The 21,959-nt window shown below is 34.6% G+C and overlaps 1 protein-coding gene across 1 annotated transcript in view; it reads left to right on the plus strand.

Moving 5' to 3' along the window:
- Il1rapl2 (interleukin 1 receptor accessory protein like 2) overlaps nucleotides 1–21,959 on the plus strand; it is a 479,341-nt gene that overhangs the window by 443,254 nt on the left and 14,128 nt on the right. Inside the window, exons 7-8 of the mRNA XM_090327149.1 lie at nucleotides 7,434–7,579; nucleotides 14,151–14,294. Of these exons, the coding sequence (XP_090183275.1) occupies nucleotides 7,434–7,579; nucleotides 14,151–14,294 (290 nt within the window). The remainder of the gene's footprint in view (nucleotides 1–7,433; nucleotides 7,580–14,150; nucleotides 14,295–21,959) is intronic.

The raw sequence follows: 21,959 nt of genomic DNA on the forward strand, positions 1-21,959 counted from the left end.
GAATTGAACCTGGGTCTTCATGCATGCTAGGCAAGCACTCTACCACTAGGCCAAACTCCCAGTCCCCTGGCTTATTTTAAATGAATTTCAAATCTTATAGTAATTCTGTGTGTGAGTGTTGATTTTGTAAATCATAAAGATACTTTCATGGAAAGGAGAAAATTCATAAGCAGCATAGTTTTATTTAGAGTCGGGCTTCATTTCCATTTACCTGAATGATCATTTTTGGATTCATGGAGTGATTTAGCCTTGAAACACACAAAGTACTTAGACTACCATAGATGTATTGGTTTTCCTCTCTTCATTTACTTAACAATCTCTTGATGCTCAATTATAATCATACTGTCTTGAATTGGAAAAGTTCTCTAGAGAATGTGTCATGAGTAAACAATACCAATTCCATTTCACAATTTTATAATAGAAAGAAAAGTTTAAAAATATTGGGCACTCTAAATAAAAAAAAAACAGTCAAGACAGTATACCAGATACGTACCATATGTTTTCTTGGCCAAATAAAAAACTGAGGTTTAGGGACTGCAAGATCTCCCATTGAGGAGTTTACAATGCCTGAGCTGCTAGACTGAATTCATCAAATCACAGCTAGCAAATGATGGAAAAAATTATGAAAGGGGTATCATTGATCCAGATGAAATGCACTAATAAACTGATACGTTGAATTAAAACATTTTATACTCATTAAAGATAAATTTTAAAAATGAATAATTTTTCAAGTTAACAGAATGCTATATTGTAATTCACATTTAGAGTCAAAATCTACCCGGAACTGAAAGAGTGAAAATCAGTATGGACTGAGAATAAGCAGCCCTGCCATTAATCAGGGTGGGAGGACAGACAGATAAAGCCAGCTGCAAAGTTAACAGAAAACACTGCTTCTCCCAGGGTCATGTAGCAGTTGTAAAATGCCATAAGGAACCCCTCCTCCCTTGAGTGATTACTGCTTTCCTACCTAGGATGCCCAGACCTGCTTTGCTATTGACATTTATTACAGGGGATCGGTACCCAATGGCTAAGTCACCCTCGCCTCATGACAGAATCCAATCCCCAGTTAATTTCCCCTTCCCCAGATGCCACTTCAGAAAATCCACAATTTACCACTGTTTTTTTTAAGACCTCCTCCTCTTGAAACCTTAATTTTACAAAAGATTCTTTCTTACCTTTTCAAAGACTAATTAACAGTTCCTGAGGTACCCCATCCCTCAATACATTTAAATATGATTTTGTCAGACGTGGTTCAGGTCTTTGGGGCTTCGATAAGGGGAAAAAAGAAAAACGACATCAAAAGAGATTTTGTTCACTTAAAAGTTGTTTTGAAATATACCTCCTATCCCTCATATTCTCAATCATCATTCTTGGACAATGATTACACATAATTCAGAATAATGACCCCGAGACTCTGCACAATATTTAGACATCAAAGGAAGATTCCATTTAGTTCAAGAGTCTATTTACAAGGAATGGAAACTGGACTTAGGCACTTTAGAATTATTTACCCCAATTAAACAGCAAATAGAAATTTTCTATTTAAATCAGAAGTGAACAGAAATGTAATTAGCCTGAGAGTAGAATGGTGGTTACCAGAGGCTAAGAGAGTAGGAGGAAGGCAAAGGTGGGGAAAGGTTGATTAATGGCTACTAACTTACAGTTAGATGGAAACAAGAAGTTCTGGTATGCTGTTGCACAATGATATGACTATACATAGCAATACAGAACATTTTTTAAAAACATGGAAGAATTCTTTAAAGTTTTAACTATAAAGAATTGATAAATGTTTGAAGAGATTGGTATGTTTAACCTGATATAAACATTACTCAGTGTATTCAACATCAAAACATTAACGTAGCCCCAGTGATATGTAATTTTTACGTTTTTATGTGTCAGTTAAAACTAATATTTTGAAGTTTGTGGGAACCCAGACAGTACTGGTTCATTCCTATAATCCTAGTTACTTAGGAGGCTGGTATCTGAGGATTATGGTTCAAAGCCAGCCCAGACAGAAGTTAGTGAGACTCTCATCTCAAATTAAGTAGCAAAATCCTGGAAGTGGGGCTGGGTTCAAGTGGTAGACTGCTAGCCTTAAGTAAAAAAAAAAAAAAAAAAGAGCCCATATCCTGAGTTCAAGCCTCAGTACTGGTGGCACACAACATGTATATGGGAAAAGTGTACAGAGTTTATGCAAATATTTATGCCATTTATATAATGGGCTTATGCATCAGTACCAAGTGTCTTGGTGAGTACTGGGGGGACAACTGTCCAGTACATTTTAAGCTTAATGTTTATTCTGTTACTTTGGAACAGTATACAATGACTTGTTCTCTATAATTACAGTAATTATAATACTATATAGAATAGTTTCGCTGACTACAAAGCCTCTGTATCCCACCTGTTCATTTCCCCTGATATCAAACCACTGATACCTTCTGATCAATTTAGTGTATATACAATATTTTCTTTCCTAGAATGTCATAGAATTAGAATAATGTAGTGTATAATCTTGGTTAAACTGACTTCTCTTACTTAGAAATATTCATTTATGTTTTCTCTGTACCTTGGCTTACCACATTAGTTTTTCTCAGTAAATTGTAGCTATTTATTCATTGAGTTTTTATTGAGCTCCTATGATGTCCCTAGCATTACACTAGTTGCTAAACATATACAAAATAATGCTCAAATGTGTCCCAAAACATAGCTCTAGTAAAACGTGCTGATGGTGATGGTGGTTGTGGAGTTTGAACTCGGCAACATCCTTGAGCTCTTTTGTTCAAGGCTAGTCCTCTATCACTTTGAGCCACAGCACCACTTCTGGCTCTCTCACAGTCTTTCCTGCCTGAGATAGCTTTGAACCACAATCCTCAGATATCAGCCTGAGTGTCTAGGATTACAGATATGAGCAACCAGCCCCTAGCTCCAACATAACTTTATTTTTTTTGGCTCCAGTATAAATTTATTTTTGTTGGCTGTGAGGCTTTAAATCAAGGCCTGGACACTGTCCTAAGATTTTGTTGCTCAAGACTAGTGCTCTATCACTTTGAGCCAGGGCTCTACTTGTGTTTTTATTTGGTTAATTACAGATAGAGTCTCAGACTTTCCTGGCAATGACAGCTACAAACCATGATCCTCAGATCTCAGCCTCCGGAGTTACTAGGATTACAGGCTTGAATTTGTCATGTTTTGGGGCTTGCAATCCTCATGCCTCTGCCTCCTGAATGGTAGTAGATAGAATCTACTAGTATAACTTTTTTAAAAGACAAAAGACAGTGAATTATTATTTTTATCATGCATAGTGTTAACTATGCATGTATGTTTACAAAAATTAGTAAGTAAGAGGATCTATTTTATGTGAATTTTAGCATAATAAATGTACTTTGCAGAAAGTACCCTCTGTCTCTTCCCTCAGTTTCCCCTATTATCATATTGCATTAGTGTAGCATATTTGTTATAATTAATGTAATAGTATTGTTTTGCTATTTTAAGTTGCCATTTACAGTAGGATTCACCCTGGGATTTAGGCAAATGTATGATATCATATATACATATATATTATTACAATAGCATATAGGATATTTTTACTTTCCTAAAAATTCCTCTGTACTCTGTTTAAACACTCGACTCTTTCCTTCTCACTCAAACCTCTAACAACTACATATCTTTTAGCTTTCTATCTAGTTGTGCTTTTACTGAAACTTATATGATGATAATCATACAATTTGTGACCTTTTCCTTCTGGCTCCTTTTTTTTGCCAGTCCCGGGCTTGAGCTCAGGGCCTGAGCACTGTCCTTGGACTTTCTCAAGGCTTAGCACTCTACCACTTGAGCCTCAGCACCACTTCCAGCTTTTTTCGATGTATCTGGTACCGAGGAATCAAACCCGCGTCTTCGTGCATGCTAGGCAATCACTCTACCTCTAGGCCAAACTCCCGGCCCCCATCTGGCTACTTTTAATTACTGATTTGCACTCATGTTTACCCCTTATCTTTTTGTGAATTAATACCTAATTTGATTTTTATTACTGAAGAATTTAGCATTATTTCAATATATGAGATGTCTAATCACTCACCTATTAAAAAACTATTTGATTGCTTCCCAATTTTAGCAAAAATGAATAAAGCTGCTATAAATATGGTGTATAGGATTTTCTGTAAATATGAAACTGTGATTGTTGACTCATATGCTCAAACAATATTTAGCTTTGTAAGAAGCAGTCAAAATACTCTTAAAAATGGCTGTATCTTGTTGATTTCCCTCCAGTACTGAAATATCCTCTATCACATACTCTTTCTACTATAATATTCTGTTTCACCACAGTAACAGAATCTACAGCATTGAAGATTTTTTACTTAGGCCTCTGAAACCATAAGTGAAAATAAATAATTTCTTCCCTAAGGTGTTTTGTCAATGATTTTGGCCACAGAAATGAGTGGCTAAGTAACACCATCTCAATTGTGTCCAATCTAGAGATTATATTGGGGGAGAATGACAGTTGAAATATCCTATACATGCATAAGAAACATGTTCACTATTTAGTACTTTTATTTCTTTTATCGCCATTTTTAGTAATCCTCATAGATATTTTGTTAATTTATACCTAACCTAGGCATTGGTAGAAACTAGGCAATTTAAGCTTTGATAAATCAGCTTCCTAGAAGACAGCCCTCTAAAGAAATAGAACTAACATTCTGGGCTCATCGATTTTTCTCTTTCTAGGGCAGAAGCAGAGGAGAACATTTTATCTTATAGTCACCATGAAAACAGATAGTGCTCCTCTTTGCAAAATTCCTGACAAGTAAAGTCCTAAGATTATGCCACCTGGATAGGTTAAGTTCCAAATTCATCTATAGTGTGCTTCTAGAAATTATTAGTTATAATTTTTAAAAAATTATTTAGCTACTATATTAAAATATGAAAATTGTACATATTAATGGGTACCATGTCATGTTTTAATACATATTGATTTTGAATATTTAAATTATGACTGTTCTTCATGGTCATTTGTGACATAGGCACCATCCTAACTTTTAATTCCCAGAAAACAAGTCACTCCTAGATTTTTAAGAGCTGAAAATTAACACACGTCATAAGTATTAATAGACAGACTGAAGATCATTTTTCAAATGCTCTCTCCAAATGCTTTCTTGTAGCCTGTGAAGATCTGTTTTGGAAACTGCTTTAGAAAGTTAGAGGGAAAGACTTGGTAGAGAGTAATAGGATCAGCTTTCTGCCTCGTGCCTGGCAGAGGCTGTAGCTGCCTTCTATGTGAGACTTTAAATCAAACTGAGTCTGTGATGCCTATTTGGATTCCACCACTACAGGGGTTGCTTCCATAGCAAGTTACACAGAACTGAAACAATTGAGTGCAGTGTGATCTAACAAGAGTAGGGAGAAAATGGACACAGCATAGGTCGATACAAATCATGAGCAGAATAAATTCCAATTCATTTCTTGATTAAGTATATGTTGGAAGAAAAGAGAAGGGAGACAAATTATAGCTTAGGAAGAAGAAATTCATATAAAAACTAACAAAAGATGTACTTGTAAAATTTGCCGCCATATTTCTTAAAATTGGTCTATTTCAGTGATGGTACATGAAAAATGACAGAAAACTTACTTGAGCTACAATGCCCCATTGTCAACGCTACGATATATATCTTATTTGAAGGAAGCAGAGATAAGGTTAATTTTAAATGCATGCCTTTTAACTTCTGCTATCAATACATGACCGTCTGACTCTTGAAACTCTTCTCCAACAAATCAATTTTAAGCCCTTCCATTTCTCAAAAAGGAACCAGGCAAGAATAAGTCAAGTGTAACTTAAATGTCAACAAATGTAAATGAAAATATTTTTGATGATCCCAAATCTATTCACCCTATTCCTGAAACAAAATATTAATATTTAATAGCATTCCCTTGCATGTGCATAGTATTGTTTACTTTACAAATCACTTTGGCAATTTTTATTCTTAAAGGTATGATATTTTTCCATTATTCAATTGAGGCACCATTGAGTTAACCAATTTGTAAAGGAAAGACAAAGGAAACACCTGTGTTTAGAATCAAGTTTTTCTATGCACAATTGTCCTCTCTCCCTCTCTCTGTTCTAGTATATATTAATTGTACCAACTTTAGGCTCAATGACAACAAGTCAGAGGGATATAAGAATTTTTCTACTCCTCTAAATTTCCATATTATTTTTATTTACAAATGAATGTATTTAAGAACATACCCCATAATGTAATTTCCCCTCAGTTTGATTCATGATTTCTTACTTTAGTCAAAGGTAAGACAAAATTAGAAAACTCAACAGGGTATTCACTTCCACTCCTGAAGATAAGAAACCTGGACACTTGGCTCTTCTGTAAAGAATATCCGTTGTCATTGATAATATATGTTGTCATTGATCATTCAAGGCCCTTTGAAATTTCACTTAAAAAAAGCAAAAAAAAAAAACGATTGGAAGAAAATGTCACAGAAGACAAAGCGAAAAAAAAGGACAGTGGTGGAGTGATATTTGGGAAAATAAGAGCTATAGGAATTGAACTATTCTTTGTGTGGCTAGGAGACAGAACTTATTACATTGGACAACAGACTTCTCAGTACACAAGGTTATTAACCACATTTGCTTTACTTGTCATATGGTCACACTGTTCAGAATAATTCCTTTCTCCTTAATTTCTCTAGTGTTAAAATTTGAACTATAAATTATTTCCTCATTCCATATTATAAGCATCCAAATTGTTTTCCTAAATTCAATTTAGAACATGAAACTTACTTTTTTCTCCTTTTCACCCCCAAATCACATTAGTTTCATTTAATATGTTCTTTCTTTCTTTCTTTCTTTCTTTCTTTCTTTCTTTCTTTCTTTCTTTCTTTCTTTCTTTCTTTTCTTCCTTCCTTCCTTCCTTCCTTCCTTCCTTCCTTCCTTCCTTCCTTTCTTTTTTTGTTGGGTACGGGGCTTGAACTCTGGGCCTGGACACTGTCCCTGAGCTCTGCAGTTCAAGGCTACTGCCCAACCCTTGAGCCACAGCTCTACTTCCCGTTTTCTAGTGGTTATTTGGAGATAAGGGTCTCAGGTTCTACAGTGCCCAGGCCAGCTTTGAACCGCGATCCTCAGATCTCAGCCTCCCGAGTAGCTGGGATTATAAGCATGAGCCACCGCGCCCAGCCTGTTATTTCTTTTTTTTTCTTTCTGAGTGAATTTCTCACTTTTTCATTTGTTCTTCAAAATAGTACCATTGTCATTTCCTTGTTGGAGGTCCCCATACACATCACCTACTTTCAACCGAACTCAATTCAGACTCAATTCAGAGTCCTGAATAAGAAGGGCTGTCTATAATCATTTGTATGTAGACCCTATAGCCATATAGATTCTATCTAATGTAATTAAAAGCAATTCAACCAATAATACTCTTTATTTTCAGACTTCTCAAAGAGCATCTTGGCGAGAAAGAAGTTGAGTTAACACTCATCTTTGACTCAGTGGTGGAGGCAGATTTAGCTAATTATACTTGCCATGTGGAAAACCGAAATGGACGGAAACATGCCAGTGTTCTGCTGCGTAAAAAGGGTATTTCTTTTTTTATAATTATGTTTTAGTTAAGCACCAATAACTACTAAAGTTTAATACCATTCATGGCTTTATTTTATTCTCTTAAAGTTTGATTTTAGGCTCAATATCTTTCATAATATGATTACTAGGGAGGGAGTGAAGAAATTGAATATTGCTGTACATTAAGGCAATTGTTAACAAATGTGCCTTGCTTGTAATATTCTCTTATTTAAAATTTGACTTGTATTGACATTATATTTTCTCCCTATTTTACATTTTCATACTTATAATTCCTTAAACACAATGCTAGCAATTACAATATCAGATAATACACAACATTTCTCTTTGATTTTCTAACTAAAATATAAATACAATAAATAATACCACATATGATTCTTACAATTATTATCACAAATAATATAACATATTTGTGGGTTTTTTGCCAGTTCTGGGCTTGAGCTCAGGGCCTGAGCACTGTCCTTGGACTTTCTCAAGGCTAGAGCTCTACCACTTGAGCCTCAGCACCACTTCCGGCTTTTTTCTATATATGTGGTACCAAGGAATCGAACCCGGGTCTTCGTGCATGCTGGGCAAGCACTATAACCACTAGGCCAAACTCCCGGCCCCAAATAATATAACATATTTGGGAGAAGGACTTCATGTGATACTACCTTTAGCAGGTTCATAATTTCTTAATAATTTGACATTTGTGCAAATCACTCATTGGTTTGAATAGTATTGTATATAAAACACAAAGAGAAGAAACTAAATTTATAGATAAAGAAAATAAATCGAGATATAGAAATAGCAATTTCTATAGCCAGAGACACTTTCAAATTGGCTGTTCTCTTGCAGTAAGTCTTGATTATTGCCAAAGGCTAAATCTTTTCTGGCAAAAGATTTATAAATGTAGCAGAACAAATGTTCCTAATCAGTGTTCTTGTTGCCTGGGCTATAGAACAATAGAACAGATTGATCAACAAGGTTGTTGGTCTTATTCAATGGCCAAGATAGAATGTGTATTTTCTAGCCAGCCCTAATTCTTGTGTGTAGCTAAAAGCTCTACAAGACACAAGGAAGTATCATTCTGAGAATAATGTTCCTGTCTCTTTCATATTGTTTCTTACCTGAGTGGAATTGACTCCATCTCAAAATAAAGAAATATTTAATTATAAATGAGTCTGATGTGGAAAGTGAAGTCAGACAAGCCACCTTATTCAGGAAGACTAGTTTGTCTCTAATTACTCTGTTTTGTCTAATTACTCTCTAAGCCTTAGTTTCCTCATCTGTAAAACAGAGGCAATAATATCTGTCTTATGTAGCTACTTGAAGATTCATATGCTAATTATGTAATAGATTATAATATATTATGTCCAAACAATGCTTGTCATTATACTGAACTTGGATCATTTGCCCTGTGCTCTAGGTAACCACTTAGTCCACCTACATGAAGGGAAGGTATTGACCATGTCCAGATTCTTTATTACAAAGATCTCTTTGTTCCTGAGTGTTTCAGTCTTATTTCAGGTTCATAGATTCTCCGAGCCACAACCAGCTGCTGTACTTTTTTTATATTCTTAGCAATTCAGGCAGTGCCTAGCAACTAATAGTTACTTAGTATACCTTCTGGTTGAATCAATGATTAAAGTTCCCTCTTATTATTGAGAACTTGTGGAACAAGCACATGATCGGTAAAGCAGAATAGGCTGATAAATATAATGCACACTCAGCATTATGAATGCTTCAAAGTTTCTATGTGAAGCAGAAAGACTTGATGTTACTTTCTTTTAGAAATTTTTAAATATTGATAGTCACTTCATTTAAAACCATATCTTTCAACAAAACCACTTTGGCCTGTGATATATCAGCTTGCACCCTCTCTTCTAGGTAACAGTCAAAGAAAGTAGTTAATCTTTCTTCATTTGGTTCTCCTGGGTTCTATGAAAAAAATCTCAGAGAAGGGCATGAATCCCTGTGACCTTATCATAATATTTAATATCAGTCCAAGATTTGTCTCTGTTTTGAGAAACGTCAGGTATTTCATTTGAATTTGGACCTTTCTAGCTTTATCACAACATAGCCCAATCTTAGGGGCTGTGGTATCTCCACCTACAATATGAACATGGCTTATTTTATGGAAAATAACTTTTCAATGAGCTGCAATTCAAATAGTTGAAATGAAATGTCCATAGTGAATATTATGGAGAAGAAACATGATGAGTATTTTTATGAACTGAAAAAGTCCTTTAAAATGAAAATACATGTCCAACGTATTTAATTATCAGGGTTATGATTTGGTAAACTAATACACCATTTTTTCATGCAAACTTCTGCCAGCTCTTACCACTACATTATTCTCTGGTGAACATTTACTTGGTAAGTACAACTAAATTTTCATAAGAGGTCTATCTGAAATATTTAATTTGGTGATCCAAAGAAATTTGAGTAAAGAAACGCTAATAATACTTCTGCTTCTCTACACCTTTTTCTCACAAAACAGAGTTTTATTACTGAATCTCTCTCTTAATCCTCAGTACTACTGTTCTACTAATCTCCCAAACCATAGAAGAAACTTGCTTTTTAAAGCTGATATGACATATTACTTTAAAGCAGGCAACTGATAATCAAAATGTTTCCCATAGCTCTATAATATGTAAAAATCCAAGATCATTAACAGCTTTGTAGGTAAAGATGCAGTCCTCATTTCTATGTGATGCTTCCTCAGAATGGTCTTTACCATTCATATTTCGAGCAACATAATTACTACCACCATTCAGGTGAACTCTAAATATATTGAAGCTACCCTGTAGTTCTCTTTTCCATCTGAGCCCTCAGCCTCTATTTAGGTTCCTTTCAATGGTAATGTACTCCCCCAAATTCTTTCAGCCTCTACCCATTGCCAAGTTCTAAGAGACACCTCCAAATTTTTTAGCTATTTTATACAGAAGCATCCTACTTGTCAGCCTCAATTTACATCTTCGTCCTTTTGGCTGCCATAACAAAATACATTACACAGAATCATATGTAAAAACAGAAAGCTGTTGATTACAGTTCTAGAGGCTGTGAAATGTCCCAGATTAAGGTGTTAATTCCACGTAGTGCCTGATAAGGGGCCATTCTCATAGTGAATTATGTGTATCCTCCCATGTCAAAAGTGGCAAACAGGCTCTCTTGGAGAAAGGATCAACATCACTCCTTTCAACTCTTATGATCTAATCATCTCCCACAGGACCCACAGTTTAATACCATCAATTTGGGGAGTTAGATTTTGACATATGAAGGTTTTCCATTGCTAGAGTTAAAATCAAGGACTTCTCACACATCAGAGTAATAATCCCAGTCTAGAACAACATATGGATTTTGAGAGGAAACCAACAAATCACAACAGAAGTCCTCACATGCAGTTTTCTAAATGGCTTCCCAATTATGTCTGTTAAAACATTCCTTTTCTCTAATCCCTTTGACTACAGCAACCATTTGTTCCATTTTGTACGAGTTGATCTTTGTGCTCACAATAAGGAATCAGCTGGGTTTAAACATAAGTAGGTTAAGAAAGAACTATACATATACTTTTCATGCCTAGAAAACCTAACAGTCCTGAGTCCTGTAAGTGTTTTCTCTCTGGCTTATAAACTGTATACAAGAAATAGCCCAAATAAAATGACTTTCTGCTTCTCAGTAAAGCAATGTCCCTAAAAATATAGATCCTGGTGAGATGGAAACTCAAACAATGCAAAAGAAATATCAAGTGTCAAATGGTCAATACTAATTTGACCCTCTGATTGTACCATAGATATTTCCTTTTCGATGAGACTGCTTGAACTGAATTAAAGAAAACTGATTGTGTCTTGGAGACTGGGTCCACAGTTTTTAACTTAAACAGCCATCATTAGTAATATCTCCCAAAGTAATTTTTATAAAGTGGACCCCAAACCACAAAGGTACTTTTCACACCAGTTTTCCTTCATAAATTTACTACTGAAAAACTGTCTGCTGCTTGGGAGCACAAATTGTTCCTGCTGCCTAAGTTTCCATCTACCTAATAGCAACTCTACTGTGTAAATAGCAGTAGTTTCTGGGAAAAAATCCCATTCAGTGACTATGTAAACAGTTGGAAACTGTTCTGACCAGAGAGGAAAAGGAGATAGAAAAAAAAAAACACCAAAGCATTTACAGAATAAAATGAACATCTTACAGCAGGAAAAACATTCTAAATCAAGTCAACTAATGTCCAAAGGTGAAAAAGCAGTAGTTTTAAAGAGCAACACAGTGCACTACTTATAATGTATTATTGATATATAAGTGGTGAGAAAACAAAGATTTTTATCTGCATCCCAGCACAGGGCTGTTTAGCTTGCTTTATGCCACACACAGAAGTAGGCAGTATTTTCTGAGGAGTCTGCTTAGACATTAGGTGGCAAGGCTAATGTATGAATAGGTGGGACTTTCATATTTACATAAAATTTCATAACTCAGTCTTCAATATGACCTCCTCTTACAGCAGTCAATGAAGAGGCACTTTCCAGTTTCCTGTCCCCACTCATTGAGCCCTTCATAATGTTTCTCATTGAAATTGTTTCTCCTCTACAAAACCTTGATGCTCTTTCTTTGTCTTTGCTTCCTCTTTTCCCCTTACTGAAAAAGAATTACATGTATTTGTCTTTGTACATTCCTACTCTGTGATGTTCCTCATTGGATGAACTATGTCTGGCCACTATGAATTCTTCTCTCACTCTACTTCTTGTTTTTTATTGTATTTTATTGTCGGGGTAATGTTTAGAGTTATGTATACATACATTCATCAAGTAGGGATTGCATTACCTCTCAATCATTAATTCCCTTTGTCATGTTTTTGTTCCCCATTCCTCCCCCCACTCTACTTCCTTTATTTTAAGACTAAACTCTTCTTCCCTACAAAACCTAACACTTTTCTTCATACATAGGATCATGGAGATGCTCTTCTTCATCCCTGTCTATGGTTACAGGTTTATATAGCAAACACTTGCCAAGTGGATTTTCTGAGATATGACCATCTTCTTTATTATGCTTGATAAAGCGTAGGGTTTTTTTTTCTTCCTTTGGAACTGTAAAGGAATCTGGAGCCAAAATTCATCATACGTCATAGGTTGTCAAGAAGTATTACCAAAAGTATTATCGAGCAAAAGGTCATTTTCTAGAATAGAATGTATGATGTGTATTATGTCGAATCTTGAGTTTGAGATTTGGGCCACTTCTTAGTTGTAATACCATAGATAAATGACGTCAACTGCTGAATCTCACATTCTTCATTTAAAGAGTGGGAATATTAAATCTTGTGCTAGGTGATTAGTAATAGAGTAGATAATAGACTGGCTAAAGATTTCATCAACAACATCATAAACTACCATCAGCTTCTGCTTTTTGTAAACTATGTTAAATATATCTTGTTATACCTTTTTTGCTCTTAAGCAATAATCCTAGAGAAACGTTGATTTTCTGGTTTTCTGTCTCAGTCAGAAATGTGAGTTTGACCGTCAAATTTGACAACCAAATTTCTCATTCCCTTTCTCAATTTCTAGTTACGTAGCAAGTGAAGTTAGTAATAGAAGAATTGCTTGGTAATTATGGAATTAAAGGAAGGTCAGTTACCTTATAAGCAATAACATTTGATTAAGTCATAATTATTGAATATTCTTATCCCACACTAGCAAATATATTTCCACTATGTCTCTAAATTATTCACTGACTCAATTTTTCTAAATCTATATGGCATCCTCTTTTTTGATGTTGCACTCTTTAGATTTCTTAATATCACTAATTAAACTATAGGTAATTCACTGTTCTCTGAGATTGGGAGACATTATGCTTTCTACCATTATGTGTTGATTTAATTATCTCAGCTCTCAGAGTTCCTGGAATGTCCCACTGGATCAACTTAAGGATGGCATATCTAAGTATTGGCTGAAAAGGCTAAACGATTAGCCTGGATTTCTCATTCATTTTTAGTTCCACTGGGCATATTATCTCACATATATATTATAGTCATTTATTCAAATAAGTGGGGGAAATGAGTAAACTAATTTCCCTTGCTTACCTTAGATTAGATTATGTACTAGTGGAGTTGAATGAAAAAGTTAAATCTTGCAAGCTCATTAGATTTTATTTGATTCTGAAAATAATTTTATGATGTTCTCCTGTAGAAGAATAGGGCCTGTGGTCTGTGAAGTAAAAAATGGTAATCTTGCTAGACCAATAAGACAATTCAACAGAAACAACAAAACACTGGCCTTGAAATGGAAGTACAGCCAATTTACTAATTCACTCAAAGTTAAAGAAAATGTATAAATGTGAAAATAAATATACATAGAAAATTGAGAGTGACAATTCCTTTGTTGGACAGACTATATGTAGAATATTATTTAAATCCTTAGAAAAGAGCTAGTTTGACAAAATATTTCATTTACACAAATATGTTAAGAGCAAAGAATTAAGTAAGAATACTGTCAGGAGGAAAGTAGAATCTGCAATGCATTCTCCAAACTGGAAATAGGGGAACAGGTCAATCGTTAATTTAATCACTTTTTTTTCCTGTTTATTCTGTTTGCTTCAGATCTGATCTACAAAATTGAGCTTGCAGGAGGTCTGGGGGCAATCTTCCTCCTCCTCATAATGCTAGTGGTCATCTACAAATGCTACAACATTGAGCTTATGCTTTTCTACAGACAACGTTTTGGGGGGGATGAAACTACTGATGGTAAGTTGTCTCTTACTATCTAAACTCCATTAAAACACGTTTACTAAGTGTGGTAGCACTCACTTGTAACTCTGGCTACTTCAGAAACAGAAGCAGGAGAGCATGAGTTTGAGTCCAGCAGAAGAAAAGTTAAAAGACTGTATACTCAAAATGAATTAAAAACAAAAGGGCTAATTGTATAGCTCAAGTGGTAGAATACTTGACTAGTGAAGCTCTAAGTTCAATCCCTATTCACAGAAAGAAGAAATATATTTATTTGATTATGTAAAAGATGATTCCTATGCTTAATAAATATATTCTGAAATATTTATGGGTCAAGGGGAAATGATATATACAACTTATCTCAAATAAGAAAAGACTATCTCTGAAGGAAATGAAAAGAGGCAAAGATATTAATGATGAGTGAAATATCTCGTTTAAGAATATATTCATGAATGCTTTTTAAAATTTTTATTTTATTTTTTATTGTCAGAGTAATGGAGAGAGAGGTACAGTTACATTCACCGGGTAGTAGGTGGATTACTTCTCACATATTGATACCCCTTCTCATGTTTTTGTCCCCATTTTCCTTCCCCCCCCTCCCAATCATCTTGCTTTCCCCCCTTTCATTTCCTATTTCAAATAAATAAATAACTTACACACAATATACAAGGTAACACACATGATAAAGCTTTTGTGCTCATGCATGCTTTTGGAAATAATATTCTTTTCACATTTCTATGTTGGAAATCATTTCTGAATAAAGAGATATTAATTGGCCAGGAGATGAAATAATTTCCATCAAACACCTTTCTCTTAGTTAAGAACAAGTACGAATGCAATTATGTTTTGTCCACAAAATTAAAACTTCAGTACAGGTAAATGTTTGGCATTACTTTCATAAAGAAAACAAACAAGTATGGAAGAAAAATTAAAATCTGTGGAGATGCTCATTTTATGGCTCAAAGTACATGAACTTACATATTTTGGATACTCACAGCACCATTCCTATAGATGACTTAAAAGATACAAATTCATAATGTGTTCTGTAGTTTTCCAATAACTACTTCTGGAAATCTGATGAAGTCTCATAAAGCATTGTACTAAACCTTATTGTTTGAGTATTATAAATTGCTTATTTTTCACAAGAACAAATTGTCACTTTCCATAAATAGTTATAATAAAACATTTTCATATCAATATTTTTAAAAATCCTCACCCCCAAACTACCATAAGACTGGGAAATAAGTATGTAGACCTCGTTAATAAGCTGTAAATTTTAATGAACACTTATACAGCATATTTTTTGCCTTATCTTTGGGGTACTTTTCATTCTATATATTATTTTATGTACATATGAAAGGATGCTTGGGTATTATAATTTGTTTTTCTCCTGAGACTGTCCTCTTTAGGTTTCACTGTGTTTGGGTGTCTTGAGTCCTGTTTTTTTTTATAAAGCATATCTTTAAAAAGTCAGATTTATGCTGGTGACCGTTGGCCCATGGCTGTAATCCTAGCTATTCAGAATGCTGAGATCTAAGGCTCAAGGTTCAAACCCAGCCCAGGCAAGAAAAATATGTGAGACTTTTTTCATATATTTTTATTGTAATTAATAGAAGGGTTACATTATATTGCCAGATAGAAGGTGCATTACTTCACATACATTGATACCCTTTCTCATGTCTCATTTCCCTCCCCCAACCCCACCCCTCATCTTGTTTTCCCCCCTTCCCTATCCAATTTCAAATAACCAAATACAAATATATCCAATATATCAGATAACAAAGTGAGATACTGTAACAATATGAGATAACCAAGGGACAGCAAAAGAGATGAGAGATAACATAGTACATTAAGGACAACAATCACTCATTATATGGCTTTTGTTTCTGTATCCTAGAGGTCCTTTCATTTACTGTATGGCCTTATGTCTCTAGGTTTTGCTCTATTGAAAATCTATGCTAGGAGAGCCCAAGGTTTCTACTAATTATGACAAATGAGGGAAACCATAAACATAGAGCTCCCCTATGACCCAGCAATTCCACTACTTGGCAATTACCCAATTGTCCAGAAACAAGGACATACTAAATCCTCTAGCACAATGATGTTCATTGCAGCACTATTTACCATAGCAAAGATATGGAACCAACCCAGATGCCCTCAGTTGATGAGTGGATCAACATGATGTGGTATTTATACGCAATGGAATTCTATGCTGCCATCAGAAAGAACGACATCTCCCCATTTGTAAGGAAATGGAAAGACTTAGAAAAAAATCATATTAAGTGATATATGTGAGACTTTTATCTCCAATTAACACCCCCCCCAAAAAAAGCTGGATGTGGAGCTTTGGCTCAGGTAGTATAGTATTAGCCTTGAGCAAAAATGGTTCAAGGGCAGAAACCAGACCTGGGAGTTCAAGCCAGAAAAAGGTAAATTTAAAGCTTAGTGTTTAATTTCCTGGAATTATGAAGGATTAAGTAGATTTTTGCATGGTGTCTTAAATTAAGGCTTTTCTCTCAAAGAAGGTAATAATACATGCAATATCAAAAATTTGCAGAATGTTGAGTTTGAGCTTATTTTTACTGTTATGTAAATTGTTATAGAAGTGGATTTCAGTTGACTTCTACTCTCAGTAAATTAAAGTAAGGGTACTTGATGAGTACATATGCATGCTCATTTTCAAGACTGTTATTTAGACTTACCTTCAAAATGAAAAATTAAAAACTGATATGGTTATAATTGTATACTGCAGTTAAGTGTATGAAAATGTGGTCAATTATATTCTGTTTCTGTATACAAGAGTTAGTAATGAGAAACTAGGTTTGTTACCTGTACACTTAAAATAATTAGATGACATATGCTATCATGGGAAACATTACTGGTTATAATAGCATCACTGGTGCCAAAAAGTAAATAAAGATTCAAGAATCCAAAATGTATATGTATTCATTAGAAATGAAAGTAAAGATTCTGTTCTCTACTTTTGCCATGATTATAAGAAATTTAATTTGTTAATCTCTACAATATGTGATACAATTTATTTAGATAATTAGTAATAATGCATTATATTTATCACCAGAGTAACTGATTACTTTTAGTATACTGTTGTAATATTAAGTTCATGTTGACATAATTATATTTGTAAGAGTAAAAATTTCCATTTTGCCTATTATAAAGCTGTAGTAATAAAACTAGCTTCTTACTGGCACAAAAAATAGCCCTGAGGACGAATGGAATGGAATAGAAGGCCCAAAAATAAACCCCTAGATCTATAGCCACCTAATATGTGATAAGGTAGCCCAAAACACAGGATGGAATATGGCTATCCTCTTCAACAAATGGTGCTGGAAAAATTGGCTATACATATGCAGAAAAGTGAAGCTAGATCCTTAAATATCATTCTGTACCAGAATCAACTCCAAATGTATCTTAGACCTCAATATAAGACCAGACACCATGAAAATATTACAGATATTAGCAGGGGAAACCCGAAGGCTCTTAGGCATGGGTTAAAACTTCCTAAATAAGTATCTAGAATCACCAAAATCAAAGAAAGCCTGAATAAATTGGATTGCATCAAACTGAGGAGTTTCTGAGTGTCAAAGGACGTAGATAGCAAGATAAGTAGAAGCCCACAGAATGGAGAAGATATTTACTAGCTAAGCATCAGACAAATGCCTCATATCTAAAATATATTAGTAGCTCAAAAAATTAACCCCCTAGAAACAAATCCTAAAAAAAAAACCATCAACTCTATTACTAAATGAGCTAAAGGCTTAAAGAGGGACTTCTCAAAAGAAGAGGTAAGACACATGAAGAGATGTTCAAAACCTCTGGCTATAAAAGAAATTCAAATGAGAACAACATTGAGATCCTAGCTCCACGCCATTAGAATGGCCATTATCAAGAAAACTACAAATAACACATGCTGTCATGGATGTGGCCAAAAGGGAACACTATTACATGGCTGGTAGGAGTGTAAACTTTTTCAACCAATCTGGAAGAAATGTGGAGGTCCCTCAGAAGACTAAACATAGAGCTCCCCTGTAATCCAATGTCTCATTCCTGGGCACTTATCTAAATGACCACAAACCCGGCCACACTAAAGCTACCAGCACAATTATGTTTGTTGCAGCATTGGGTGCCATAGCCAAGATATAGAATCAGTCCAGATGCCCTTCAATGAACACATGGATCAAGAAAATGTATATATACATAAAAAAGTATATGCTTCCATCAGGAAAAAGTGATATTTCTCTATTGATAATGAAATGGAATGACAAAATAATTACATTAGGCAAAATAACACAGATCCAAAGAAATACAGGCTGCATGATTCCTTCATTTGTAGAAATTAGAATGTTCCTGTAAATCTACAAGTAAATATAAGGGAAAAGACAGAAATTTACATTTGGACGTGATAATGTAAACAGGACTCTAAATATTCACACAGTGAGACCAAAAGAAGATATTCTTAGGAGAGGCTCACAAATGCTCCATAGCTCTGTGCATGTGATCATATAAAGTGATGTTTATTGAAATGAACTTCAGAAAATGAAAACAAAAGCTTTATTTTACTTTGTACGCTTTTATTTTCTTTTTTTTTCCCGTTCGTCGCTGTTTCAGATTTCTGTACCTTTTGTCTCTTATGTAGGTTTATCTGATTATGTTAAGGGTAATCAAAAATGGTGGGAAAATGTGAAATAATTCAGCAGTGGTACCTCACTAGACAACTAGACATTATACAGAAAATGAATTATCCAACTTGTGGTGTGAAGGTTAAAAAATGGAGCAAATAAGGGACGAGGTGGAAGTATTCAAAAAGAAATGTACTCATTACTTGACTTAAGTAACTGCAACCCCTCTGAACATCACCTTTACAATAAAAATTTTAACTAAAAAATTCCATTTTTCATCTTAATCTCATATGTGATCAAGGTAGCCCCAAATCTTCACAATTCAGATCATTAAAAGTTAGACTATACATATTCAAAAGTCATTGGGGGATATATTATATGATAGAAGGTACTTCAAAGATTTCTAATAGGAAGGAGACATAGTATGTATTATATTTCTTCATGGAGACTTGATCCTTAATTACATGACCTCTGTACTAGTTGAAAGGATTGCTAAATCATCAGCATGTATGAACCATATATTTACAACAGAATTTCAGCATTCTTTTAGATAACATCCAATTATCTGATATCAAAGATAAGCCATATGAACTAGCAAATTTTCTATTACTTCACTAAAAAATTTTGTTATCTCATAAATATATTTTAATTTTACTGATAAACTCGTTATTCGTGTGTTTTCTTGGACTATGTATATTGTGGCAGTTTTGTATGATTGAGTAAAAATCATTTGTTTTTAAAGGTAGTATTTTTTAATTTTAGTTCACAGTTTCAGAGATTCTAGTCCATGATTATGATTTTGTGTTTTACAAAATAAAGTGCTTCCAACAAATTTTGGCTTCTTAGCTAATTTTTATTTAATTCATTTCATTGAAACCCAATAAAAGTGATTGTTTTATATATTTGACCTTTTAGTTGTTCAGTCATTAAATAGTGTCACTATGTTACAGGCATGAGACTTGATACATTTATATGATTCATGTGGATCAATGGTGTAAACACATGGGCATATGCTACATTTTAGGCCCTAGGTGTGAACAAAACAGCAATACACAGTACTCACACTTAAGAAGCAGTTTAGCAATGTTTTCAACATCGATATAGGGGAAAGTGGCTTTTTAATGATTAACAAGTTTAAAATTAGATTGTTAAAACATGGACAGACAGATGTGACAAGAAGAACATTTTGCACAACTAATATGAAGTTCTTCATAACTTCTTTCTCCACCAGGAACAGTATGCTTTTGGTGTTGACTATGGCAAGCCCTTTCTTTCTAATGCTACATCTGTGTGTATTTTTTCGATTTTCTGGGTCCTCAGATGAGCTTAGTTGGCATAATTTAGCATTTAGAAAGGCTCATTAATATTGCCTAGACAAGCAATCTCACTAAACTGCCTTACAGCTTTAAGACAATTTTCAATCCTTGCTGCTAACCTTATTTACATCATGTTGTTGCTTTTGCTCTATGCATCCTGTTTCCCTTTGTGAGCGACAGCTGTGGCTGTTCATGAAATTTTCTTGGCTGTCCACATAGAAGTGAAGTGCACTTTTTAAACCTGTGGCATCTGCGTCATTGCTGGCTCACTAGCTGGCATCATAGAGTTTCTGGGACATCTGAAATGGTGGCTTTGAGAAATCTCTTCCTCCTCTGACCAACTAGCATATGCTGTTCACCTTTAGTTCATTTAAAAAGGACGTGGATGAAATGAAGCAAACAATTTCCCAAGGAGTGGTGTATCTCTAAAATGCTGCATGAAATTTAGTATTCACATAGGTTAGATGTTGTCATGACAAAACATTGATATTCTTGGTTATAACTGATTTGAGATATATAAATATAGAATTACTTTTCTAGGAGGAAATCACTGTATCATTGAATGAATATCAGGATATAAGTGGATAAGGACAGGAAGAAGAAAATGAGTCTAAGCTCTGTAGGAGGACAAATACTTTAGACAGGATGAGCAATAGGATCCAAGTGCAGAATATCTGAGAAGATGAAACACAAAGTTATTAACATTTGGAGATGGCTAAGCTCATAATAGAGGCTCAAAAAATCATTGCTGAGTGAATTAATATATAGTTGAAGCTCTCAAGAAGAGTCTTGTCTGACATGGAGTCTGAGGCAGCAACAATAGCCACAAAGAACAATAAAACATATTCTGCTCATAGAAAGAGAACTGTTTGTCCTTTGGCCCATTTTATTCTTCCAGCTGTGTATCATCCGCAGCTCTCAGTCCCAGGTGAGTAATTATAGCTGGAGAAAGTCAAGGGCCTGCAGGTGCATCCTGCACTTGATTGGAATAGGGCAGAGCTGCTAGGATTACCAGGAGGTTCTTACATTAGCATCGCTTATGAACATTCTTACTTCCAAGTGGAGCTTTATATACAAAAGTGGAATGTGAACAATCTGTAAGCCAAATGATCTCCTGAAGAATCCAGACAGTTCTTCAGGTGAATCTTCTCCAAGGCAATCAAGAAACAGCAAGGTTTATGGAAGCCTTTTGCACATGGAGCCCATGAGAAAGAGTAATAAGCTGTCTTCCTTGTTTCAAATACCATCTTCTCATATAGAGATCTTTTGGTGTGTGGATAGTCAGGGATATAGTTTTATTTGAATTATAACCCAAAACCTACTTCAGATAACTCTAATCAGAGGATCTCACCTCCTCCTATAGTTATGTATCTATATCTTGCATATCTATAGTTTATACCTTATTGGGCAAGTAGAAAAATATCATTCATGTTATAGAGGAATAAGCAGCTACTTCATTTTCTAAATTATTTTTATCTATATCCTAAACAGATGTTTTGATAGATAAAACTGATGTGTTTCAGTAACAAACCATGACATACCAATCTCTCAAGAAGAGTTATTAGCAAGCATATAATCTTAATAATCATTAGTATTAGTACATGAACCTAACCTTACAAAAGTAACATGTAAAAATATTTTCAAAGAAAGACGTTTTGAATAACTTTGTAACACATCTCAAATATATATGAGAGAAGCATGGAGAAACTCAACAACGTTGATGATCAAGA

The sequence above is a fragment of the Megascapheus bottae genome, chromosome X (genome assembly GCF_031878675.1).
Source record: "Megascapheus bottae isolate mThoBot1 chromosome X, mThoBot2.hap1, whole genome shotgun sequence".
Classification (NCBI taxonomy): domain Eukaryota; kingdom Metazoa; phylum Chordata; class Mammalia; order Rodentia; family Geomyidae; genus Megascapheus; species Megascapheus bottae.